We start from the raw sequence: 25,812 nt of genomic DNA on the forward strand, positions 1-25,812 counted from the left end.
AGCAGTGATTTGAGGAAAATTACTCAGAAATTTCCTGAGCGAATAATAAATTCTTATTCAGCGATTTAGCGTCTTTTCTTATGTACAAAACGTGGGAATATGATGTCACTTAGTGTCGTTTGTGATCATCTTAATTGAGCATATCAACAGGAAATGCACAGCAAAATGATGAAAACACATAAAAAATGTGAAAGAATTATGCGACAAATTGGCGGGAAACCTTGAATGAAGATCAATAGCGATTACAATCTCAAAATGTGATCGCCTTTCTGGGAAGAACCGGCCAAAAATGCGAGAAATTTCCGCTTGAAGGTGCGTCTTATTGCGGAGAAATGCATTCAATTGCAATTCGATAAGTGTGATTCAAGTGCAATCAGTGCAAATATTGTTGATATGTCGTAAGAATGGGCGAGTATGATCTATAGGCGATAAGAGAGTCTATATAACTGACACTGACCCGATCTTCCAGTGTTATTGTGCCATCAGAGCTCCAAGCAGAAAGTGAGAATAGTCCAATTTGTGCCAATTTGGTGTATCCGCTGAAGAGATTTCTCTTAAGAACCCACATTAGTGCATGTCGAAACTCAATTGTGATATCAAAACTGGTGAACAAGTGGCATTTTCCTCACATCAATTTCGCATATTTCACCAACACAACAGTGGAAGTGACGAGATTACTTCTCCCAGTTTTCAGTCGAGACAGAATTCTGTGTAGTCAATGAATCCGGCTGAACTTAACTATCAGCCAGTCAGTGCGTTTGAGTCGTCCGACCGAGATTTCTTGAAATCCCAGCGGTTCAGGATGGAGCAGGGCAAGAGCTACAGGCAATTTCTGGCTGGTGTTGTTGGTAAAAATCACCTTCCTGTGACCTGAATCACTTGAAAATCAAAGCTTAAAAACACTAAAGATGTGCAATTGACGCAAAATCCCGCGGGAGTGAGATAATTGACCTCATTAGTGGACTTTCTTTTTGCGCGCAAATAAAGATCCCAATTAACTCATTTGTTTATACAAAACATTTGCGTTAATCGCACTTTGTCGCGCTCAATTCCAGTTAATATCGCGAGTTTGGCACTGGGAACGACTTTGGGATGGACATCACCAGTGTTCCCCAAGATCAGCAGCGCTACACAAGATGACACTCCCCTGGATGGCCCACCAGATGACGAGCAGCTCTCATGGATCGGATCACTGGTGGCTCTTGGAGCCCTCATCGGTGAGTGTGCACTCTTGTATACGCCCCAATTTGATAAGAAGCGCGTGCAATTATTCGTCTTCCTCCGCAGCGCCTTTCATTGCCGGACCCTTGGCGGATAAGATCGGCCGCAAGTGGACATTGCTGTCCAGCACGGCTTTCTTCGCCGTCTCCTGGATACTCCTCATCACCACTAACAATGTCCCACAGATGTACGTGGCTCGTTTCCTGCAGGTCAGTCAATCTTGATCCTTGATTTGATCAGTAATAATTCAAACTGTTTTCTTCAGGGTTTTGGTGTCGGTTTCGTGATGACCGTGCAGACAATGTACATTGGAGAAATCGCATCCGATCAATTCCGGGGTGCTCTGGGATCCTTAATGCAACTATTCATTGTGGCTGGAATCCTGTACGTCTACGCCATAGGTCCATACGTGACCTATGTGAGTCTGCAGTGGATTTGCTTGATTCCACCACTGGGCTTCGCAGCGGCCTTCTTCTTCATGCCAGAAACACCCTACTATTACACCCAGAAGGGAGACAAGACCAATGCCATCAAGTCACTGCAATTCCTGAGAGGAAAAACCGCTGAAGGTGTCCAGGAAGAGGCGCTGAAAATCCAGGAAGCTGTTGATGAGGCGATGAAGAACAAGGGCACGATTAAGGATCTCGTGCGGAACAAAGGCAATTTCAAGGCTCTGATCATCTGCGCAGGATTGATATCCTTCCAGCAATTGTCCGGCATCAACGTGGTGCTGTTCTACAGTCAGATCATCTTCGCCAAGACCGGAAGCTCACTCGAACCCGCCATTGCGACGATCATAGTGGGCATTGTCCAAGTTGTTGCCAGCGGTTTGACGCCTTTCGTTGTCGACAGGCTCGGCAGGAAGATTATTCTACTCTTCTCAGGACTTGGCATGGCCATTTGTCACGCGCTCTTGGGACTGTATTTCTTCCTGGACTACAAGAAGGCTGAAGTGGTGCCAGACATTGGATGGCTTCCCGTTCTGTCTGTTATTGGCTTCGTCTCAGTTTACTGCGTGGGATTTGGACCGTTGCCTTGGGCTGTTCTGGGTGAAATGTTTCCGGCCAATGTGAAATCGATCGCATCCTCAATGGTGGCGTCAACTTGCTGGATTCTTGGCTTCCTCGTCACCAAGTACTTCTCGGCTCTGGACAGTGCTGTGGGAAGTCACTGGGCGTTCTGGATCTTCGGTTTGTTCTGCTGCGGCGCCTTCGTCTTCACCTTCACGACGGTCATGGAGACCAAAGGTCAGAGTCTACAGGAGATCCAGGACAGACTGAACGGACGAAGGCCGGAAGAGCAGTAAATAAGCTATGATTTGTATACATTCCTAGGTGCACTATAAATACAATTTAAATGAAGAATACCAAAATCTGCTTTAGGTTACTGTAGCACATCTTTAACATTCCTCGGTTTTAGTGGGAATTGACTCATTAATCTCTGAGTATTGAAGCGAGTTAAGAGTGAAGATTTTTTAACGGCTTGACTTTGAATGCTCAACGGGTGAAAAGCAGAGCGCACTGTGGAGATGTCGCTGATGGGATTTGGAGGGGAAACATTCCCGCTCTGACATGAACGGCCACGAGCACAGGCGATGGACGCGGCCGAAGCGGCGACAGTCTTGTCTTGAGCGTGGTGCTGTTCGAACGTGGGATTTTACGCTTGCTTGTCGGTCGCGGAGAGAATGGCAAAAGTGGAGTGATTTGGCCAGAATATTCCTCCCAGTGCGAATCCCACAGTGTCACAGGCATCCGGAAATGCTTCGGCGACATGGCCAGAATATCTAGTGTAGTGTACAACGCATGCAGTTCGAGTGGGAATTATGATAAGTGTGCACTCCTTTGTTTCCCCAGACAGTTGTTCAGGCTCGTGAGTTCAGCTGTGACCAAGTGTTCTAGGCATAGTGATTTGATCGGCGGACGAGTCATCAGAAATGTGCTTCTCTGCATCGCATTGCTAAATGTTTTGTTTGTGGATTTCGGCGACGCCCATGGAATTCATCTAGCAAGTGAGTGTCAAGGATGAACAAATCGCTGAGGCGAGAAGCCTCGGCGCTTCAGAAATCACAACCGTATTTTCCGCTCTCACACATTTCGCTGAGGCTCCGCCAGAAGTCCTCAATATCACATCTTCGCTATCCTTCCGCTCTTGTGACTGCAAACACACTATAATTGAAAGGGTAGTGCGCGCCTCCTTACATCATGATAAATGACTCCTTCGTGGCGGGATTTCCTTATTAGAAATTATTTGATTTCTCTCTCTTCTCTCTCTGCGCTTCGTCGATCGATTCTGCCTCCTCGGGACACCTCAAGATGAACATGATAATGCGGGGCGGCGGATAAGGAGGAAAAATTGTTGCCATTACCCAAACAATCAGATTGATATTAATGCTTGCCGTGTTTTTGATCCCACGGCGCCCAGGCAAAAAAAACGTCTGAGGACACACAAGGACATAAAAAATAATTAGACAAAGGCGCGCATGAGACGCTGGAATACAAACAGCCCGAAGATTGTAATCTCATCCTTGAATATGTTGCCTCACCCTCTGATATGGCTCTTTTTTCGGGCCTCAGCCATCCTCTCTCTCTCTCTCGCTCTCTCTCTCTCTCTCTGGCGGTGTGTCCTCTGGAATTGTGAGTAATCATGAATTCAAATAGAATTACTAGGTGCGTCTCTCTTGTTCCGTCTTCTTCCCTTGGCAAGAGGTTTTTGTCCCTCAGCGTATCTGTTACAGACTCAATTGAAAATCGATACGGAATGTGAGGCGATGAACATGGTGAGATCTCGCGCCATGGAAAATTACCCCCGAACTGTGGAGGTTTGGTATCTTTAAAGTGCAATTTCAGAGGAAGAAATTGGCACTTTGACGGCAATTTGGCCAAATCTTTGATTAAGATACCAAATAACCCGAAATTACGACGGTTTTTGTCGTTGGTCACGAGGTTGCAAGGACAGGAAAGAATCAAGAAAGCGTTATGAGTATAAGCGCCTTATCCCACTTCCTTCTTTTTGCTTTCAAGTTAACGACAATGAATTTTGAAGGAATGTTTTAACATAATCTTAGGAACAAAATAGCTAAAATCAACAGGCTAAGGAGTTATGAGTCTTTAATAGTCCTAATTTTCCTAAAAAATTGCATTTAAAGAGGAAATTGGACACTTCGTGTCGATAAGTGTCGATCTGAAGAGTAACAGTTAGTTGAGCTGTAGAGATTTTCCAATAATTGTGGAAAAGCCTCTTTAATTGAGCAAAGTCTTCTCTCCATTACTTCTAATCTCATCTCCTCCACCGACTCTGATTTTTTACGATCTCTCAGTTAATTCTCAGACTTAATAGTGGCGATAGTAAAAGAGAATCACTTCTGTGAGAGATTTTCACCCAATGCGAGAGGGTTTTAGCCACTCATATGGCATAAAGCCGTCTTCGACATTATCTCAATTTGTCCCTAAAATCTCCAATATTTGTTTATTTGGAATGTTGCATTTTGATTTATTGTCAATATCCCATTTCCTCCCGGATTCTCGAGATGTTTTTCTAATGCGCTTGAGTCATTTTGGTCTTTTTTCTTGCCTTCGAGCAATTGAACGTTGTGCGTGATGTTTTTGAGCAGTTCGAACACGTCAATGAGTGAGTGAATTTATGAATTTTTGACCTTCTCAGGTAACAAATACGTGTGTTTTCCTGAGAAATGTCTGCTCTCTGCTGAAAAATACACAATGTACACAAAGTTGAGAGGAAGGCGCAAGAAAAGGCGATACAGGAAGTGAGATTAAGGGTGGGTTTGGAATGTCTCTGGGCTAAAAGGATTGAAGATGTCTGAGGAATGCTCGGAGGAAATTGAATTTGCATGGAAAGGAGACGCATAGTAATTCATGGTGATATGTCAATTTGTGTCAATTTAGTAATTCATCTAAATAATAACTCAATCCTCTCCCAAAAGCCATAATGCTTACATCGCGCAATAACAGCTCACATTTCTCAAGAACTTCCGGCCATTTAGTGGCAATGTATTTGGAAGGGAAATGATATTGTGGCGTTAATGAATTTTCAAGTATCGAATTTCATTAAATAAATTCACAATTTACAATGTTTTCTGCGTCGCTGAAACAAGAGTGGATCAGCTATTTTTTGTGCCAGTGTGCGCTTTTAATGGGGGAGAAGAGATAAAAGGGTTCACTCATGATTGAATTGAGTGTCAACTTTCGGGCTCCCGGATATTTTTGCCGTGCCGTGAGTGTCTGAATTGACTGATAAATTGCATCATAACCCACTTTGGCCAATTGGATTTTGGCTTAAATCATTTGGTGATGAAAAAATACAACACAAAACAGAGAGGAGCAATTTAAAATGGGTCAGAAAAACATTACTTTAGTGCTGCAGAGTGTCAAATTTGAGTGATTTCCTCTTAATTTCCTCATCTGCACTTTTCTCTGTGTTAAATCTTTTTTTCTTCTACTCTTTCAATGGTTAAAATATTTTGAATGACTGAATGCGAAGGAGCAATCAATGATGGGAAAATGTGGGCATTGATGGAAAATTCTCCGTGTGTGCGTGTGGAAAATCCGCAATATGAACTCACATGACCTCTTCCGCCGCATACAAAATTGTGCGTATGGGAAAAGTGAGCAAATCTCGTAAATCGATTCCAACTGTTCATCATTGGAGCCTCAAACCACGGGTCAATGCACTTCATTTGAGCCATTCGGATTCTAATTCTCGCATCAAAGGCTTCTAATTAGTGATGCAGCGGAGGTTTTAGCTCAGCCAAGAGCTATTTGCAAATTCACCTTCGAATTGAATAGAGGAGGAAATCACGTATTTTGAGGTCACCGACGAAGTTGCTTTTTGGAGGTTTGCTGATAGACTTTGATTGAGTCTCTAATAGAGTCTCTATAAATGACGAAGTGAATGCCAAATGGCAAAAGAAGCCAGTTTTTTTTCTGTCCACCAACATTCCTCAACGGTTCAATCTTCAAAAATTCGATACTTGTGCTGTAGAAGCGCAGAAGACGCGCGCGAGGTTGGCTTGAGGAAAGCCAAGCAACAAACTGTAAATTGTCGAGTTCCTCAGGCAATTTTTGCCAGCTTAGAATCAATTCTCGTGCTCATGTATTTTCTCAGACTCCCACAAATCTCTTTTGTTGAGTGATTGCAAATTACCATTTGGCGGATGGAGGAGAAAAAGAGTTGTTATAAATTACATCGCCTCCGATTTTTCCACATATGAAAACAGTCATAATTGAGAGTCCAAATGGTTTGCAATAAATACAGAAAATTACTATTGAGGGTGGATATTATTCTTCTCAATGAACACTTTTAGTTTGAGAAATATATTTTATCGAGACGTGGAAATCATGTCAAAGTGAATTTTGCAATTCTCAGCATGCAAAATTGCACATGTGGAAAAAATAATAAATTATTCGATGTAAATTGATTGCAACCTTGAATACTTTGTAATAAGTGAGCTTAAAAATTTTAAATTATGCCTCTTCTTGCTCAGTGAAACTTAAACCTGAGAGGCGTGAAAGATGTGGACAAAAGAGTGTAAATACAAGACCAGTTCCCAAAGTGGAGAACCTTCTCTGCTCATTAGTTGCAGACATCGCGAGGAATCCGCGATATTTATCGTTCAAGTGACTCATTCATCAATTGATGAACACGTCTCATTGTGCTGAGAAATGAAATCTCATGCGATTTTCCAATGATTTTCAGATGAGTTCACGCTTAGTGATGGTAAAATTCTCGGAATGACTTGATTCAGAGACACACTGAAATGTTTCGGGAATCCAAAAATATCACCTTTCTGGTGGAATTTCGGTGGCGACTTTGGCATTTCTTCGCGTCTAATTGGCTCTTGTGCTTCAAAATTCTGACCCAGCAGACAAAGTTAAACTGATTCTTCGTGTGCTTGTAATGAGATTTTAAAGTGCTGCCCAATGTAATTTAATTGATGTGAACCCGGATTAATTTTTTGTCCACTTCCACAGCTCGACAATTTTCGGGTTACACACTGAGAAGTTGAGAAACTTTTTCCCAGAAAGATTTTGCGAATTCACGGCGGTGTTGAACGAAACTCGCAAAAATAATGTTTGGGATTAACACGGTTAGAAATGAATTGCGAAAAGTTGAGGTTGAAAAGATTCAAGATTAACTGAATAACTCGATTAGTCGTCTTTTATTATTTTTAGAATATTTTATGTTTTCTAAGATTCTTAAGACGCTATTCTTATTTTCTCCTTTTCTACTATTTCTCGCAGTGCATAAAAGGTTAGGTTTTCAGAACAGTGCGTTTGTTCTACATTTTCTGCTCACGTTCGATGATCATTCGCGGAAAAGCAGAAAAGGGTGAAAAAGTGTATCTAAAATTGAATTTGAAACACGTTAGTGACTCCATGAAATCCAAGACATCTTTTATGGTGTCGCCGTCGTAAAAGAAGCACTAAATTTCTGATTAACATCGAGCAACTTGCACACGGCTGACGTGGAGGCAAAGAACAGCTGTTCCCACTCACACACACCTCGCGTTGGCTCACGTGAATCTTGCGGTGGGGGCCTGAGCGACCCTAACAATTGACTTTTGTGCCAATGAGTCACCTGGCGAGAAGAGAGAGAGGGAATAAACGTCTGGAATCACCGTTTTCCGCGAAACACCTCAACGGTTTTTATTGTTGGAAAGAGCGGAAAAATATACACAAAGATGTTTTATTTATTGCCTCAGCGCAATTCATTTCATTTTCTCTCGCACATTACAAAAGATCCGCACATGTGCGACTGCGAGCAATGAAAGCTAATACACATTGGGCTTGAACAAAGCCCATTTTGCACTAACATAATTGTGAAAATCTTAGTGATGTTTTGGCGTTTGGTTTATTTTGCAACAAAGAGCTTTGGAGTGAAATATCTAGAAAGCGAAAATTTTATCAAAATACAGTCGTGTGTAATTATTTATAAAACACACGTTCGCTGAGACGTGAAGGAGGAATTAAATTGTCATTAACAAGGGTGTAAATTTATCATGGGTGTTTATGTGGAGACAAAATCAGAGAATGATAAAAGAGTGTCGTGTTTGGAGAAAGAAATGCGCGCAACACACGGCGAGAGAGGGCTTTTATGTTTATTTCTCCGATTCGTTTCTTATCTTTCCAACATAAGCGACGTGGATACATTTAGGAAATTAAGGGTAAATATTTACATGGTGAAGAGCAGGTTGGAAAACTGTCGTTTATCTCTATGATGAAAATGCCCTCGAGGCAGTAAAGACAGGATTGACAACACATCTCAGGCTTCTTAATCAATTGAGAAATCCAGCACATGAAGAAGAGACTCACCCAGTTCTTCAGCTCCGCACGATTCATTGACTCAGGAAATTGTAATTCAATTAACGCTAATCGTGCGTATGATTCATGTGACAGGGAATTTATTAGAATACATAGAGAAGTAATACAAAGATGGGCAATAAAATCCCACGATGGACAAGTGCATGTGTGGGCCAAAGTCGAGACAGGAGAGTGAGAGAAAGGAAAATAGTGTCATTATGTGAATAAATTCTCTCCCTATTCTCTGCCTTTGTATTTACCTTCAATATGGAAATGCGTTGAATCAAGTGAAGAGGCTATACTTTAAAGGGGTTCCACCCTTTGACACACCAAACAACTACCATTGTCCCCCTTCGGGAAAAAATAATATGGAGACGCCGAAAACGGGGCGAGACGTTCAGGGTCGAATCGGTTTTGCCCCATAAATAACATAAATGACACAATAGCTGACTATTCTACACCCTCGAGGGATTTTTTTCCCTCCATGACTTCATAAATTAGTCTGAGAGCGCCCCAGAGTCTTCCACAGACCGTCACGCGAGCGCTAAGGAAATTAAGTTGAAACTTGAGGTTTTGTTTAATGCGTTGCTTTCGCGATGTTATAGTTCTTCAGGAGTGACTCAGATCCGTGAATTTTTTCCAAGTGTAACGACAAGTCTTTGGAAAAAGAGTGCAAAGGAGGATTTTTGTCGCTGCACTTCCATGATTTTACACTTTGAGATGCGTTATAAAAAGACCTAAACTTTGGCTGTGGGTTCTTGACCTCTCATCAAAGAAAAAAAGAACGCACCACACACATGATTAATATGAAGGCACATCGCCAGAGCACAGAAGAAATTAAATGACTTCTGGATTGTGACTTGGCTGCAGTGCAAGATAGAAATCTCATATTGTCTCGCGCTAAATATCACATTTTATTGTGTGATTCATTAACTGCAAGAGCAAACTTCCGCTTTTCTGCACCACACATTCAGCAAATCTTGCTTCCTAATGCAAATTCATACAGTTTTCTATGTTGCTTGCGATCTTCTCTGACTCACAATGTTGAAGATGCGATGATAAATGACAATTTCTCTATAAGATCTCGTCATTGAAATTCGACTTTCAGCTTCCTCTTCTGAGGAATTCAATTGACGATTTTCTATGCCAATTGATGTGACGCCACTTGGCCCCTAAATTTGGCCAAAAACTGTGCCCCCCTTCATTCCACAGCGAATATCCAGACGAAGAACGTCTCGAGCGCGCCCTTGAAATTCGCAGAAGCCGTTCTAAAGTGCTCCAAGGCGCACTTTCTTTGGCATTTTTGCATGTTAGCTGAAGCAATCTTCGCCCATTGACGGTCTCTAATTGAAATTCCTCACTACATCGACTGGGAGGAATTTACATTAATAAATTGTGCATATAGAGAGATGAAAGAGCGCCCTTCAGCGGCCTGCACAAGGACGGTCAGTGTTATTTTTGTATATCTTATGCATGAGGGAAAATTATTGTCAATTTTTATCATTTCCTTTGCCATATCGTATTTCTTATTCATGCATTATCAGTTTTAATAAAAAAATATTTATGCGATTCTTGGTCATACGATTGACATGAGTCAGTAAGTCACTGGAGATTGTGAGATTTTAGTATTTATTAATGGATCTTAAATTATAATGAATGTTATTGCAAAAGCGCAGCAGACAGATCAATATTCTAGTGGAAAAGAGGAATGTAACGTCAAGAGATTGAATTTTATTGCTGTCCTCGTTCTTTAAAAGCTTCCTAGTGAAATCAATGTGTAAATATACTTGAAAACATGTAATTCTGTAAATTGTGCAACAATTCTGGATATCTACAAGATATTGTTCTTCCTTCCTAAGTAAATATTTACGCGCTTGCGTTCAATTCAGTAAAGAAAATACCACAAAGTATTGCGAAATGTTAATTGATTTTCTTGATATTGTGATACTTTTGCAGTTTTCAAGACAAATATCAAAGTCTGATGTGGTTTTGCATAGTATTTTGCCAGCGAGACAAATGGCATAAACTTATCTGATAGAATTTTCATTCTTTTTTCACTTTGTGCTCTGAAGCATACGTAAAGAAACTTTCTCTTTCTCGCATAAAAAAGTTCCGGCCCTCTGGCGCTTAATGAGTGATAAAGTACTTTAGATTGGAGTGTACGATTAAATTGGTAATTTAAAAATCATACAATACAGTAACTAGATATTTATGACTTTTCCCATTAAGGCTCGATGCAGAAGAGAGATTTCACTGAGAATCTCCAGAATAGCTCCATATATTTATGGTGTTTTGCTGGGGTGCGGTTTCCGTTCGATTGTGATGATTATTCTTACCAATATAATGAGTGGTTGAGAGGAAATTGAAATTAATTGATGAGTGAACAAGTCATCTTTCTAGGCTTTGCCACTGGCAAACAAGTCTGCGGTATAATGAAAACAGCAGCATCGCAACTTCTTGCAGAAGTCGCTTTGTTGCTGCTTGAGCAGAGACTTCTTGAGCAAATTGCATTGACTTCCTTTTCTGGGTTGACATGGAGGCATTGTTTGTGCACGCACAAGAAACCTACATAAAGTGTACAAAGTTTTCTTCCACCTTGAAATTCCATGAATGTCTCAGAGCCACAGAGAGAACGTGACTTTTGATTCCTTGGCTGTGGCGAAAAAGACATGAAAAAAGTGAGTCCGGCAAAAAGAGACTCTTGATATCGCTTGCAGCGCGCAGACTTTCTACCATTCGGCGTTTGCGGTCATCCCTCCGATATGAGAAGACAACGTGTGAAGATGAGAAACCGTGGCGAATGGCCAGAGGGGGGAAGAAGAGGCGAAGCCGAGAGATAATGAGGGAGTGTGTTCAATTAGCAGTTTAACGATGCTTTGGATGCATTATTGGGCGCTTAATGTTCTCGCCCTTAATTCTCCGGCTCTGAGCTCAGCTTGATTGCGATCATTGACCAGGAATTGAAGCAGATGGTGCAAACATCCTCCGAAATACAAACAAAAATTCTCCATTGCGCGCCCATAAAAAAAACGGCCAGAGTGAAGAGAGAAATGCATGAGAAATTGAACATTCACGCATTTCACCCAACTCAATGCACAACACACTTTATCCATATTTATATCGTGTCATTCTGCATCCGTTGGGAGGTCTTTGTGGTGCTTTGGGAAGGCAGGAAAAAAAAGAAGTCAGAGGCACGGTGAAGATAAAAAAATGCCAGCATTTTACACAAAACAGAGTTCAACTACTGATTTGACTTTAATTGAAAAGCACACCACGTTCTGGGCCTCGTCTTAGAAAGAGAGACCGTCTAATGAGCTTCTTGGGCGAACAAAGACCTTTTGTTGTAACGCCCGCAATGGAGACACAGACGCATTTTCTTCCCAGCTCCCTTTTTTCGGGCTTCTGCGGGGAATCCACTTGAAGCCGTGTGCACACGCGGGGTCAACAATTCTGGACCCTCTCCATGAATATGTTGAGGAAAATTGCAGACATTCAACCCGCGCCTTTGTCCAATGCAGCACTTTTTCGTCTCAGATTCCACAGCGACTGATTTGGAAGGAGGTCCCGAATGGGAATTGTTTGGAATTCCAGTCATTTTATGGCTCCCAAATAAAACAATGCGCGGAGCTGAGCCGAAGACAATCCCCCAAAATACTATCTCGATCCCAAATGCGCGTGAAAAAGTGGAACACAACTGATAATGCTTGCGAGGAAGCGATAGTGGAAATTGATTGATGTTCGCCTATCTAATGAATACTGGGTTCGCGCGCGGAATCGAGGGCAATAATCGATGCAGGGCACGAGCGATAATAATAAACTTCCCCGGTGCAAGAGGAGAAAATCAATTTCCACGTAAAGTTTGATAAAATAAACGTTGCACGGGGATATTCCAAAATTCAACTCCGCTTGTTTGACTTCTGCTGCATTTTTGTCTGCATGTTCAAATGTTTCAACATAAGATGCAGAAATTCCTGCTCAATTTAGCGACTCAATTCTTGAAGATAAAGCGGTCATTGCACATTAAGTTGGCCAGGAGCCAGAAAGCATGAGCTAAAAGTGTGGCGCCAAAAAGGGATCCGAAATGTCTATAAACACTGGCTGAAGAGGAAACTTTTGCCCTTGTTTTTCCGCCTAGCAGAAAAAGAGGAATTCTTTTTGTGAAATCGATAGGATATAAATAATTGACTTCCACGTCATGTGCAATATTTGGCGGGGGGTGAAATTTACACAAATTTCATGGCTCGCTTTGGGCCACATCTGTGGAATATTGTCGATTGTGTGTGTGTTTTGTGTGTTTTGGGTGTGAGGAAGTGGCCTTCGTGGAGCCCAAAAGCGCGATTCGGAAGTTTTATCAGTGCGGGGAAAAAGTCTCGTGTTTCTCAGTTCAGCTGCTATCGCGAGAAAGTTCCAAGAAAGTCACAGAGAGGAATATAATAATTTAAGAGCGTGATACTAGAAAATCACACTGAGAGAGTGTTCCAAGACGGGAGTTTTCTTCTTATAAGGTTTCTCGTGTTTCTCCCCCTGTTCTTGGGCATCAATGATAATTTCCTTCGACAGGTAAATTGGCCACATGGCTTAACAGTACATCTTATTTGTGGCGTTGAGAAATTCACAAAGACTGTGGCATAATTATTTCCGAGTCTGTAAATATCTAGGTTCCAGCCGGCAGCTGTTCTTGCAGTTCATTCTTGCAATCTCTCGTGTCACAAAAGGCACGGTGACTAATTTCCGAGCGATTACACTGTTGCAGTCTCTCAGCAATAAATAACAATTATGACCCAATCTCCGCTCCAACGGTCTCGCCCGGCCGGCTAACGAATTTTCACCACACTTCTCACACACAAATATTCCCCCCAAGAAGACAGAGAAAGAGAGAAAGACTTGAAGATGTAACCATCATTAGAATGGATGTTTACACAGAAATCAGAAAGAATACAAGTTGCAAGTGGCAATTCGAGAGTCTTCGTGCTCGAGTGGTTATATGGTTTTTGATATTGAAATTGATCCACTCTAATCATCGTCAATTTGAACTGCCAGTGACACACAGGCGATCTACTTCTTGGAAAACAGCCTTAATTGCTTCCCCGCCAACTGACGACGAAAGAGTGTGTTATTCATCTGAAGAAGTCCACAAGAGAGTGTATTTCTCCAACTGCTCTCGATATTTGCACACACAGTTTTCACAGCATTTTAACACGTTTCCAACTTCCTCCACTTCTTCTTCATCTCCGTCGTCGTCTGTCTCTTTTTGGGCCTTGGAGGGCTTCTCTCTCTCCGGGGCAGATGTTCTTTCGGATGCGGCGGAGGAATTTTTGTCACGAAAATCAATAATGAGTTTACTTTAAAATATTTATACGCCCAAATGGTCCAAATTGATTTCACACGCGCTCTTGACAACGTTGGAGAAATTGAATTTATACTTCTTTTCCACTTTGCCAAACCATTTCCGTTGGGTCTGATGACTACATTATGGATAATAATAGACCTTTGGCAAAATTATACTTTGCGGAAATGTGCGAAAATGATTCACTTGAATTTACTGCGAATTTTAAGAGATTTTTTCATCTAATTTTGCCCGTTGGCATGAATCAATTCTCATGAATTAGCACTTCTTGTGGACGAAACCATCGTTTTACATGCAACAATCATGCTTTTTGATGCCTCTATTGAATTCTTCAAAGTGTGTTTTCAAAGGAATGGTCGGAAAAGGTGTTGGCCAGGTTGTCTAGCTCAGGTAGACGCGACGCATCGCAAGGGCGCACGATCGCTTAAATACACATCAAATCCCGTAAAGTTATAATATTCCCTCTGTGGCTCTATTTATAGCCCAGAGCCAAGTGTGTCTCTCAAAAGTGAAAACATATGCACACTGCAGAGGCCCTGCAAGGCGAGGAGTCCGGAAAAAAGTACGTGAAACAGGAAGTAAGGCAACAAATGAGGCATATTTCATATTTGGAAATGAACATCATCACATGCAGTGGCGTAAATATAATTCAGCTGAAGACAAAACACACTCCAGATGGTCTCCACAGGCTCTGGAAGACATTGAAATAAGCTAGTGATCGTGGCTGGGGAGATGAAAAAGTGGTTCAGAGATGATAACCCTTGTGAGTGTTTAACATTTTTATATTGTATGTGAAATGAGACGATCACATAAATAGGAGGCTGCGTGCGGAGGAAGTGGCTGCTGAGATGCAAAAGGGGTGACATTGAGATGCTGTGCAGGGTGTGTGAGCTGTGTTGAGTCTATAGTTCGTGACCTCATACAACAAAATTCAATAAGGAGGACTTAGCTGTAATGCGCCCTGTTTTCATTTCACTCTGTGGCCAAGAGGACGCTGGAGCAGCACTGATAAATTCACAAGACGTGGCATCACGCCAAATTTTTCTTGCCTTTGCCACCCTCAAAAGAACTTCGCCGTCACGTTTCTCGCATGGTTTTTCCGCGCGCGCCCGGCAAAATTCGCACCAAGAAAATAATAATTTTCTCCTCCATTCACGGACGCCAAAAAGCGACGGCAGAAAACTAATTTATGTCTGTGTGTGTGTGTGTTTTGTGTGGAAGAAAACGCGGTTTTCATCCAGTGTTTGTGTGCTCATTTGTCCCTTTTTCCTGAGCCTCTCTCCGCCAGCGCAATATTGTGTTATGTTGCGGAGGAAGAAAAAAAAAAGATGACAGAGTAGAAGGAAACATAAGTGATATGTGAAAATATCCACTTGAAACAGCTTATTTATAGTCTCTGAAGAAGTGTCGCCTAGACAGTGAAGAGGTTTTTCGGGATCTCCCATTTTATCGCGCGAAAAAGACCGCACAAAGATGATTTTCAATGCGCCACACAGTCAGAAAAGTATATTTATGATCCACACACCGACCTTGCCACAGACAATTCAAACTCTCGATAGTCTCGATGGGTCAGTCTCATTGATGACTCTCTGGCGCTGCACTGCATGCGAGGGAGTCAAAAAACGCATTAAAATGCAGATGGTTGAAATTGAAAGTCCGCGCGCTATTAATGATGCCTTTTGTCTCTGTCGTATTTGCAGATGAGCGAATCCATCCAGCGGAGCAATTTTCCTCATTCACATTAATTAGACCACGAGTGATTCATGGACACCACAAGAGATCGATTAACACCACACTTGAGGAGGTTTGTATTTTAATTCATTTCATTTCTTTTCTTTTTTTTTTAAACATTTTTGCGCACTTTAAGCATCACCCAAACAGCAAAATTGTTGAGGAGAGGCAAATTTTTTTGTGTTGTGCTGAAGATGGCATTTCTTAAACGATGTTTAAACCAAAATAGACACTCAACGCGTGGGTGTCGCTAAACAATATTGCAGTTGAGGAGTTTTCTGGGCTTCACGCGATGTTGCTGAAAAATTGAACGATATGAAAATTTCATGAAGTTTTTGCCAGGCAAAGGATGCTTTGAAGGACTTAAACATTGATTCTACAATCAATAATTTGCTTTGGACATAATTGAATTTCTTGTGAAAAGAATAATCTTCAGCATTTTGAAGATTAATTGAACCCTAATCCCATCATTGTAAGTCATATTAGGAGTGCCTCATGACGAGTGGGGGAGAAAAAGTTGGAATAGAAGGAGAGTTTTCGCCCATTAAATGCTTTTTTTCTCTTGCTCTTGCCTTCAGGATGGCCTCCACGCGACCCACATCACGTTGTCATTCGAGAAGGCGAGTGGCGAGAGTGTGGTGCTGGATTTGCAACTGAACGAGGATTTGCTGCCTCAGGGCCACTTCCTGCACTATCAGGACGGCCTGGGAGGTCATCGGGTGCAGAATTTCACGGGGCGAGAGGATATGGATCACTGTCATTACCTGGTAAGATGGGCGTGCGCGCATCTTGTGTGACAAAGGGCGTCCCTTTTGACCCCTTATTTTGGCCAGAGAGCACAAATATCGAATTCCCTTCATGTGTGATTTTCTTCCTCAAAAAAACCAGGGCAGGATACGGGGCAACAGGAAGTCCAGAGCCGCCATTTCCACCTGCGATGGTATCAGAGGTGTGATATTCGATGGCGAGGAGACATTCTATGTGGAATCCACGCCGAATAGTCAATTGCATTCCGATCATTTTCTCTACAGGTAAATTCTCTCGTCCTGAATATTTTCCTCATTTCCATTTTTCCTCACTGTGTGACGTCCATTCCTCAATTTCAGCCACTCCGATATCGAATGGCAGAGCGTGGGCAAGTGTGGCTATGAAGGCACGCAGGAGAGTCAAAACAGCACAAATGAACTGAAACACTCTGAATTTAATAGAATTTTAAGGGTGAGTTGAGCCTCATATATAGAGAGAATCTTGAAAATGTAGGAATTGTGGCGTGACTTGAAGAGGTTTTTAACCCTGAGACTTCCCAACCGCTCCCTTCCCTCTTTCAGCCCTGCGTTCCGGCGTGATAAAATCGCGCAATAAAAATGTAGAGTTTCTTTTATTGATTTTTTTTAGCTTCGTGTTATTCAAATTGTTGCAAAGTCCCACAAAAGTCAGACAGTGAAAGAGAGTGGGTGAAAAAAGTAAACTCTTGTAAGCGATTTTCACTTTTAATTGAATCGATTTTCCACCCTGGAAAACACCCAGGTTGATTTTCCATCCAATTTACATGACACTCTCACCCAATTTGGCATTGGTAAAGCGGAGGCAATTTTCAGGGTAATTAGCAATTAGAAGGACAACAGGAGTTTTGTTTTCTGTTTTTTTTCCTTCTTACTAGTCTGCAAAAAATTCAAGCAATGCGATGAGGAAAGATTCTTGGGGAGAAATCGATTATTTCATTTTTTTCCGGATAGAATTTGTAATTCACAAAGAAAAGATGTTTTAATGATTCAGTAAATAGGTGAGGAAATCATTATGTGCTAATTTCATTGAATATTTTCCTGATATTTCTCGTCAATCTAGCATATTTTGAACAATGCGATGAATGCTTAGAGTTGATCAGTGTGACAATTTTCTCTTTTGATCTTAGATGAGCAAAATCAGCTTGAGTTCATTTTGAATCGCAATTCTATTCCTCACGAAGCATCTCAACTCTGAGTCGTGAGTGGGATATAAATGTGTATGCTTATCTCTTTGCCTTCTTGCCAATGATTTCCTTGCAGTATAAGCGAGCCGTGGAGGATAGCGAGACAATTCGTGGCCCCTACAATGCCAACCGTGACTCATCTTTCGTGGAGTTGCTGCTCGTGGTGGACAACAAGGTGTACAATGCCCTGGGCCAGAGCCTGAAGAGGGTGCACAACCACTGCAAGACGATCGCCAACATCATCAACGCACTCTATATGCCACTCAATATCTTTATTGCCTTAATCGGCGTCGTCGTGTGGACGGACACTAATGAGGTGGAGCTCACGAGCGATGGCGACAAGACGCTTAAGAACTTCCTGTACTATCGCAAGAAGGTGCTGGTGCAGAAGTTCCCCAATGACAACGCCCAGCTGCTCACGCGGGAGCAGTTTGAGGGTGGCGTGGTGGGAAAGGCGCTGAAGGGGCCGATCTGCACGTATGAATTCTCGGGCGGCGTGTCGATGGATCACAGCCAGATAATTGGCGTGGTGGCGACGACGGTGGCTCACGAGATGGGCCACAATTTCGGCATGGAGCACGACTCGGCGGACTGTCGGTGCGAGGATGAGCGCTGCATCATGTCGGCGAGCAGTTCGTCCGTGGCGCCACGACACTGGAGCTCGTGCAGCATCGACCAGCTGAATCTCGCCTTCCACCACGGCATGAACCACTGCCTGAAGAACCGCCCCGCGCGGCTCTTCGACAGCCCCCAATGTGGCAATGGGTTCGTGGAGAAGGGCGAGCAGTGCGACTGCGGCCTGCCCGAGTACTGCGAGAACTCCTGCTGCGATCCCCTCACTTGCATGCTCCACGCGAACGCCAGCTGCGCGACAGGTGAGTGCTGCGACCTGGACACGTGCCGGCCGCGCACTGCCGGCACCGTCTGCCGGACGGCAGATGGCGAGTGCGATCTGCCCGAGTTCTGCACGGGGGAATCTGAGTACTGTCCAAACGACGTTTTCAAGCGCGACACGGAGGAGTGTGACGGCGGCAAGGCCTTCTGCTACCAAGGATCGTGCAGATCGCGCGCGGATCAGTGCAAGGTGCTCTGGGGGCCCTCAGGTAAATATCGCGCGCACTCTTAATTGCCCACTCGCGCTCTCTTGCGGTCTGCAGGTGGCGAATTCAATTGGAATTCAGCGCAACTGCGCAGAGAGATTGGGGAATGATTTAATTGGAGCGCTCAGGGGTTTATCAATTTCGATCGTGTGGCGATGAGATGAATATTGCTAGCGTGCTTTTTTAATTTAGAACGTGAGAGATTACTATCTGGCCACTAAAGCACGTCAGATACACTCGTTGCGGCTCATTGAACTCCCATGAAGATCATAAATCCCAAAATCACGTCCAGAAATCTCGATTGCATACGGATTCTTAAAGAACACTTAACTCCGGGCATACATTGAAAAAAAGATTGATGATTGCGGGATTTAAGTGTTATCTAAAACACAGACCATCCAGATCGTTTTTTTTTGTCTTCTACCAAACGTCTGTTTACACTCGTAAATACAGGGAAAAGTGTCACAACACTCGTAAATACTTTCGCAATCTCCAATGTTTATCTATTTGTCTCTGATAAGAAGTGTAAGAGGTAAACATTGCGAAGAATTTCAACGCGAAAAGCGCTCAAGTTAAAGATTTCCCGGAAGACAAACCGCTGTTTTCTATACAATAATATTTAGAGAGAGAGAGAGAGAGAAATTAAGTGAGAATTTATGATCTCCTCCAGGCAACTCCTCAGATGAGTGCTACAGCAAGAATATCGACGGCACGAGGCATGGAAATTGTGGATTCGAGCGCTTCTCCAATCAATACATCAACTGCGATCGCGAGGACATTTACTGCGGAATGCTGCACTGTCGGCACTTGAATGAGCGCCTGGAGTTCGGAATGGAGTCGGTGTCGGTGTTGTCGCACAGCTTCATGAATCACGAGAACAGAATCGTGGTGTGTCGCACGGCAATCGTGGATTTGGGCTTGCAATCGATGGATCCGGGCTTGGCGCCGGACGGATCCAAGTGTGGTGACAATAAGATGTGCGTGAAGCAGAAGTGTCGCCCGATCGCGAGTCTGCGAATGGAGGGAACGGGAGTGGCGTGTCCAGATGATTGCAATGGGAATGGGATTTGCAACAGTCAAGGCCACTGCCACTGCGACAGAGGCTTCGCTCCGCCCTTCTGTGACGCTCCTGGACCAGGCGGATCTGTCGACAGTGGTCCAGCATCGAATCCCAACGGTGAGATTCACTTCTAGGGTTTCTTCTGCGCGAGATTTTCTAACGATATTGTGTGTGTGTGTTTTTGCAGCTGGAGCTGGTTTCACCACTGCCATGTACATCTTCTTCCTGGGCATTGTGCCACTGTGCGCCCTCGTGGCCTTCCTCGTATACTATTTCCGGCAGAATCGCACGATGATCAAGAGGACGCCGCAAGTGTACGTAATAGATCTCAAGCCTGCACGATCAATGAGAGGACTGGAAATTAGACGATCATCCCTGATTTCATGCACTAATCGCGCCTTTCTCTCCAAGTGCAATCGCTTGTGCGCGAGAGATAGTCTCAAGTGACCTTTGTTGCCTTTCTGTCTCACCATTGCTCAATAGATCATTTTATTTATTTACACTCTAAGAGGTGTTGGATTTTGTTGTTTTGTCACGATCACTGTTTTACCCTAAGTTTGCACTAAGCATGGTATGTAGATCTTTAGTTTTATTATTATTATTACTCTCGTTTTTGTCGCATGATCATTTCGCTTAACTCACCTTGAAAAGAAAGAAAATCTATTAAACAATGTTCTAATTGGTTGCTGTGAACTTCACCTCTCACGATCATCCGAGCTTGATGGCGAATCTCTGCAGAATGTCTAACAATTTGCCCTTCTCTTGCAGTCCTAAGCAACTGATCAAGCAGAGTCCGTCGAAGAGTCACTCTCCGTCGTCCGGCGGACAGCCCAAGTCCACGCCCAGCAGTCCGGATGACATGAACTCGGCTCTGCTGAGATCCAGTCGACAGGAGCAAGAGTCCTCGCTGCTCAATAACAATATGTTCGGGAAATTCAAGGGATTCACCTTGAAGCCTTTACCAAATGCCACGTCCACCAATTTCGGGGCACCCAATGTGGCCTTCGTAGCGCCTGTGGCGAAGCAGGTGGAGGAGGAGGAGGAGCAGTCAGGCGTGCCCAATCGTGTCGCTCCGCCCGTTCCCAAGGTGCCTAACAACGTAGCTATAGTGACTAGGAGTCAGACACAGGTGAAGTCTCCGGTGAAGTCGCCAACACTCACCAGATCGGTCTCGATAGACAGACCGGCTCCTGCTCTGCCGCCACCGAATCCGGGAGCGCATCCGCGGCCACTGATTTCCAGTCCCATCCTCGAGGCGTCAACGTGCACGGCCAAGGAGCTGATGTCGCCGCTGAAGAACTCCGGATCTGGGCGGTTTCCCGTGCGCCCGGCGCCACAGACACCATCGCAACCTGTTGCCGCCGACACGCCAGACGGCTATGATGCGCCACTCCCTCGCGAGCCGAAGGGTGGGACGCTGAAGAGAATCACGTCGTTTCTGAAGAAGGAGGAGAAGCCACCAGTTGAGAAGAAGCAACACAGGGTGATTGACAGGGAGCGGCTGAAGACAATCGAAATTTCTGCGCCCATCCCTCTTCCGGAGACCAACAAGACCCTCAATCGCACCCAGAGCATGAGGTCGCCGACACGCAAGGCGCCCCAGCCGTCATTTGGCTCCATGCGACAGCCGTCGCCGCTCAACAGGCCGCCCAGCATCGTCGGCAGCCGGCCCAAATCCCCGCCGCCCAGGCCGCCCGCTCCGCCCACGCTGCCAGTGGTGAATGGGTATCAGAAGCCGCCGCCGCCGAAGAAAGTCGTGTCCCCGCCCGAGTCCTCGCCTGAGTACGCGGATTGCGAGGATGGCGAGGCGCCGCTGGCGCACATCAGTGAGGAGTCAACGCCGGTCACTCCGCCGGATAACATCTATTCGGTGATTGAGGAGCCGCCGACGCCGCCCAAGATTCCTAGTCCTCCCAAAGTGGGCGTGCAGAGTCTGTCCACGAGTGTGGAGAGCATGGGATTGCTGGGAGAGATTGTCAATGAGATTGAGAATCGCAATCTGGACTCGATCTACTCGGTGTCGACGCTGCGGAAGAAGAAGCCGGGCGAGGATGACGATCAGACGTACGCCAACACGACGATGCAAGAGTCTGAGGATGAGTACATGAACATGAAGTCCAACTCCAGCACCACATCGAGTGGATATCTTCGACCGACGTCTATCAACACTCCCATTGCGAGAATTGCTCCCACGAAGCCACCCGAGAAGCCCGTTCCATTCAGCAGTTTTCGCTCTCCGCCGGCTCCGGCGCAGACGCCGGCCAGTGCTGTGACTCCGACGGAGCAAAAGAATCCTGTGCAGACGGAAAAGAGTGCCGTGGTGCAGCTGAAGGCCAAGGAGAGCAAGGAAGAGGAGAAGAAGCCCAAGTATCAGCCTTACCACACGTCTATCAATCGGCCGGGACCTTACGCCGCCTCCTATCGCAGTGGAGCGAAGAAGGACGACAAGGACGCCAAGCCGCCGACGGTTCGGGCGAGAACGCCATCGCCCAAGAAGAATCCGGACGTGGTGCCGTCCAATGCTCCGCCTCCGATCAAATCCAAGCCTCCGGATGTGGTCAATAATGGTCCCACGAAGCCCCAAACCGCCCAGAAGCCCAACATCGTGGCAAAGCCCCGGCACAATTCCACGGCGAAGACGGCCAAGATGAAGTCGCCGACGGATCCGCAGCTGCCCAACGGTCAGGGACCGGTGATGGCGTCGTCCAAGAGTCGCATCCTCACGGCGGCGGCTTCTCGGGCGCCGGGAAAGGCCTCGACGGTGGCGGCGCTGCAGCAGAAGTTCGAAGGCGGCGGCGGCAAAAAGTGATAGTATTGTTATCTCTATCTTGGACAAAGTGCACAAAGTCTTGTGTGAGTGCAGATGATATTTTTTTGTGGAAGAGATGTCTGCCTTTTATAAGTGTTGAATATTTAGACATTTTAATCAATTGGATGTTTACCTTAAGAGACACAACATGGAAAGTCTTAAATTATTACACTTTAAGGATCACAATTTGTAAACTATACGCCAGTTTTTTGGTGCTTTTTTCTATATAATGTCCTCGAACAACAACAAGAAGAAAACATGGAACGCATTATTATTGTGCAGCTTTTGGGAGTTTTCCAGCGATATGATAAATATGCCCTCTTTTTACAATGACATTTGAGTTCTTCCTCCAATTGCGAGGAAATCCTTATCTGACTGATTTATTTAGGGTATATATATATATTACTTTTGAGAAGATGAGAGTCCAGATATTGTGGAGAAGAGTGGATATAAATCAAAATTGTTCAAGTGATGTTTTTAGCTCATTTTCTCATCAAATGCACTTATTTCGAAAGAACTTCACTTACTTATTAAGATATCTTTTATGTACATAATAAGCCAAAGAAAATATGATTTTTTCATAAATAAATTCAATTGGAAAAGTCGTGCTTTTTATTTTCATTCAAGAAATTGATATTTTTCATCTTCAACTGTTTGCTGTTTCAAAAGTCAATTTAGCGCCTATAAAATAACTCTTCTCTGGACTGAGCGCCATCTACATGTAAACATGGAGAAGAGCTGGATGAAGCGCAATCAGCTGGTCTCATTGCTTTCCCAGGAGTTTTCTGTGATGGTGTTTTGATAGTATTTCCGTGAAAATCAAGTGTTTTTCAGCTCACAATCTGTCTCAGAATGATCTTGAGAAGATTCTCTTCAGCTTCTGCAAAGCCTTTCTTCGTATCAACGCCGATTTTCTACGTAAATGCCGGTAAAATATGTTCTAATACTTTCTAACCTCAATCATGAGACTTCCTGACCAACTGGTTTGTCTTGCAGCTCCTCACATTGGTCATCTCTACTCTGCCGTGATCACTGATGCGATATTTCGCTTTGAGAACCTCCTGAGACCGAATCCTGAGAACCTCTTCACCACCGGTACGGATGAACATGGCACGAAGATTCAGCAAGCAGCTGCCCAGAAGTCCATCCCGGTGGAAGAGTACTGCAAGACAGTGTCTGGAAGGTACAAAAGCCTTTTCGGCGAGATGGGTGTGAACTACACGGATTTTATAAGAACTTCCGAGAAGAGGCATTTTTCTGCAGTGGAGAAATTCTGGTTAGAACTGAAGAAGAGGGATTGGATCTACACGAAAAACTATTCAGGATGGTATTGCGTGTCCGACGAGACCTTTCTCACTGAGAGTCAGCTGAAGGAGGACGGAAAGGGTGGGAAAGTGTCGCTGGAATCTGGTCATCCGACTGAGTGGACGGAAGAACTGAATTACATGTTCAAACTGGGACTGTTTCAGCAGGAAGTCGTGCGATGGGCTGCTAAGGAAGATTCTGTGCGCCCCCGGAAGTTCCAGAAGATCCTATTGGACAGTCTGGAAGATGATCTGCCGGATATTTCAGTGTCCAGACCTTCTTCTCGTGTGCACTGGGCAATTCCAGTGCCCGGAGACTCATCGCAAACCATCTACGTGTGGCTGGATGCTCTTGTGAACTACTTGACGTGCTCTGGTTATCCGGAGATGATGGGTAAATGGCCGCCGGATGTTCAGGTGATTGGGAAGGACATTCTGAAGTTCCATGGAATCTACTGGCCTGCATTTCTGATTGCAAACGATCTGGAACCGCCCAGGAGTTTATTCGTTCACTCGCACTGGACTGTGGATGACCAGAAGATGTCCAAGAGCAGAGGAAATGTGGTGGATCCCATGGAGAGAGCCTCTGTGTATACTTCTGAGGGACTGAGATACTTCCTGCTGAGAGAAGGAGTGGCGCACAGCGACGGAAGTGAGTTTAGAGTCCTGAAGGAGAGATGCTTGATTCTACAGTGAACTCTTTTTCTCTAGATTACAGTGATGTGAAGATCTTCAGATACCTAAATGCAGAACTTGCAGACACTCTGGGGAATCTTTTGTCCAGATGCTGTGCTAAATCCTTGAATCCTCAGCAGATCTGGCCAGCATTTGATGCGGAAATACTTGAAGAATTACTAAAAATTGACGCTACGAAGAAACTAATCGAGTGTCTTGAGGCTCTGCCTGAGAAATGCTTTTCTCACTATCAAGAGGGCAGTTTTCATCTGGTGGTGGATTCTGTGATGACTACTCTTCACTCTGGAAACAACTTCTTCGAGACAATGCGTCCGTGGGAGCTGAAAAAAGGCACAGAAGAGCAAAAGAAGCGACTGGAGGCGATTCTCTGTCTGACAATGGAAGCTCTTCGCATCACAGCGATTATCTTGCAGCCAATCATTCCCAAGATGATGGGAAGTCTTCTGGACAAACTCTCCGTAGATTGTGAGCAAAGATTGTGGCAGAATTCTCAAGGATTCCTCTGGAAGTGTGGATCGAAAGGGAAGACGAAGCTCTCGGATGAATCTTCAGTGCTCTTCAGGAGACTTCAGTCCGAGAAAGGGAAGCAAGTCGCCACTCAATAGAATATTTAAATTTATTTTCTTAAATAAAGTGAAGCAAAGATTGTTTTAAAAGCCCCTTTAAACCCATTAATTTTCTGTGGTGAAAAAAATTATCGAATTGGGGCATTTTTCCGGAGGGTGAAAATGCGTCGGAAAATCACTAAATTGGATCAGTAATTTTCCCTTTACGGCCGCCCACTGATTAACTGGACAAATGACTGGCGCACACGGTCAATCAGCCGCCCAAAATGACCTCACAGATTGATTAATCGGCCAAATTGACTCCTTTTGAGGGCCTCCTTTTGTGTGAAGAACTGGACTTTAGAAAAATCATCACGGGAAATTGATTTTCATGGAAAAGCAGGAGCCAATAATTACAATTTCATTTTATCCCAATTAATCTTCGCCTGGATTGGAGATGAAAGAAATACGACGAGTATTTTCGTCTTCTGTCGGTGAAAAATTGGGGCTTTCGAGGAGATAAGCAAATTCCAGGATGAACAATTTATCTAAAACGCTTTAAATAGGCGGAAAACTAACAAATATTTGTTTTCTGATTGAGAGAATTTTCTTGGAATTCTTGAGGAAAATGCAGAGAATCAATTCGATGAATAAATGGAAATAACAATGTTTTGCCAGGTGTTATTCTTAGAATTGGCAAAGCAAGGAGTTTCG

The 25,812-nt window shown here is 44.2% G+C and overlaps 3 protein-coding genes across 3 annotated transcripts; all 3 read left to right on the top strand.

Moving 5' to 3' along the window:
* Nucleotides 1-470: 470 nt before the first annotated feature.
* Nucleotides 471-2,593, top strand: LOC132257296 (facilitated trehalose transporter Tret1). The gene is made up of 4 exons (XM_059754150.1): nucleotides 471-848; nucleotides 1,056-1,217; nucleotides 1,288-1,430; nucleotides 1,487-2,593. The coding sequence occupies exons 1-4, from the start codon at nucleotides 719-721 to the stop codon at nucleotides 2,525-2,527; spliced, it is 1,476 nt and encodes a 491-aa protein (XP_059610133.1). The 5' UTR covers nucleotides 471-718; the 3' UTR covers nucleotides 2,528-2,593.
* A 239-nt stretch (nucleotides 2,594-2,832) lies between these two features.
* LOC132257184 (disintegrin and metalloproteinase domain-containing protein 12) lies at nucleotides 2,833-22,810 on the top strand. Its single transcript, XM_059753978.1, has 9 exons — nucleotides 2,833-3,229; nucleotides 15,585-15,688; nucleotides 16,194-16,382; nucleotides 16,504-16,646; nucleotides 16,722-16,833; nucleotides 17,661-18,687; nucleotides 19,355-19,861; nucleotides 19,932-20,058; nucleotides 20,513-22,810. The coding sequence occupies exons 1-9, from the start codon at nucleotides 2,992-2,994 to the stop codon at nucleotides 22,551-22,553; spliced, it is 4,488 nt and encodes a 1,495-aa protein (XP_059609961.1). The 5' UTR covers nucleotides 2,833-2,991; the 3' UTR covers nucleotides 22,554-22,810.
* Nucleotides 22,811-23,323: 513 nt separating this feature from the next.
* On the top strand, nucleotides 23,324-25,209 carry LOC132257159 (methionine--tRNA ligase, mitochondrial). The gene is made up of 3 exons (XM_059753946.1): nucleotides 23,324-23,481; nucleotides 23,550-24,509; nucleotides 24,569-25,209. The coding sequence occupies exons 1-3, from the start codon at nucleotides 23,406-23,408 to the stop codon at nucleotides 25,156-25,158; spliced, it is 1,626 nt and encodes a 541-aa protein (XP_059609929.1). The 5' UTR covers nucleotides 23,324-23,405; the 3' UTR covers nucleotides 25,159-25,209.
* The last annotated feature ends 603 nt before the right edge of the window (nucleotides 25,210-25,812 follow it).

The sequence above is a fragment of the Phlebotomus argentipes genome, unplaced genomic scaffold (assembly GCF_947086385.1).
Source record: "Phlebotomus argentipes unplaced genomic scaffold, Phlebotomus argentipes genome assembly contig_42, whole genome shotgun sequence".
Classification (NCBI taxonomy): domain Eukaryota; kingdom Metazoa; phylum Arthropoda; class Insecta; order Diptera; family Psychodidae; genus Phlebotomus; species Phlebotomus argentipes.

Coding starts and splice junctions, on each gene's coding strand:
- LOC132257296 (XM_059754150.1), top strand. CDS start 719: ATGAATCCGGCTGAACTTAACTATCAGCCAGTCAGTGCGTTTGAGTCG. Junction 1,218..1,287: donor GGCTCTTGGAGCCCTCATCG/GTGAGTGTGCAC, acceptor CTTCCTCCGCAG/CGCCTTTCATTGCCGGACCC. Junction 1,431..1,486: donor ACGTGGCTCGTTTCCTGCAG/GTCAGTCAATCT, acceptor TGTTTTCTTCAG/GGTTTTGGTGTCGGTTTCGT.
- LOC132257159 (XM_059753946.1), top strand. CDS start 23,406: ATGATCTTGAGAAGATTCTCTTCAGCTTCTGCAAAGCCTTTCTTCGTA. Junction 23,482..23,549: donor GATTTTCTACGTAAATGCCG/GTAAAATATGTT, acceptor TTTGTCTTGCAG/CTCCTCACATTGGTCATCTC. Junction 24,510..24,568: donor AGTGGCGCACAGCGACGGAA/GTGAGTTTAGAG, acceptor CTTTTTCTCTAG/ATTACAGTGATGTGAAGATC.
- LOC132257184 (XM_059753978.1), top strand. CDS start 2,992: ATGGCCAGAATATCTAGTGTAGTGTACAACGCATGCAGTTCGAGTGGG. Junction 16,834..17,660: donor AATTTAATAGAATTTTAAGG/GTGAGTTGAGCC, acceptor ATTTCCTTGCAG/TATAAGCGAGCCGTGGAGGA. Junction 20,059..20,512: donor ATCAAGAGGACGCCGCAAGT/GTACGTAATAGA, acceptor CTTCTCTTGCAG/TCCTAAGCAACTGATCAAGC.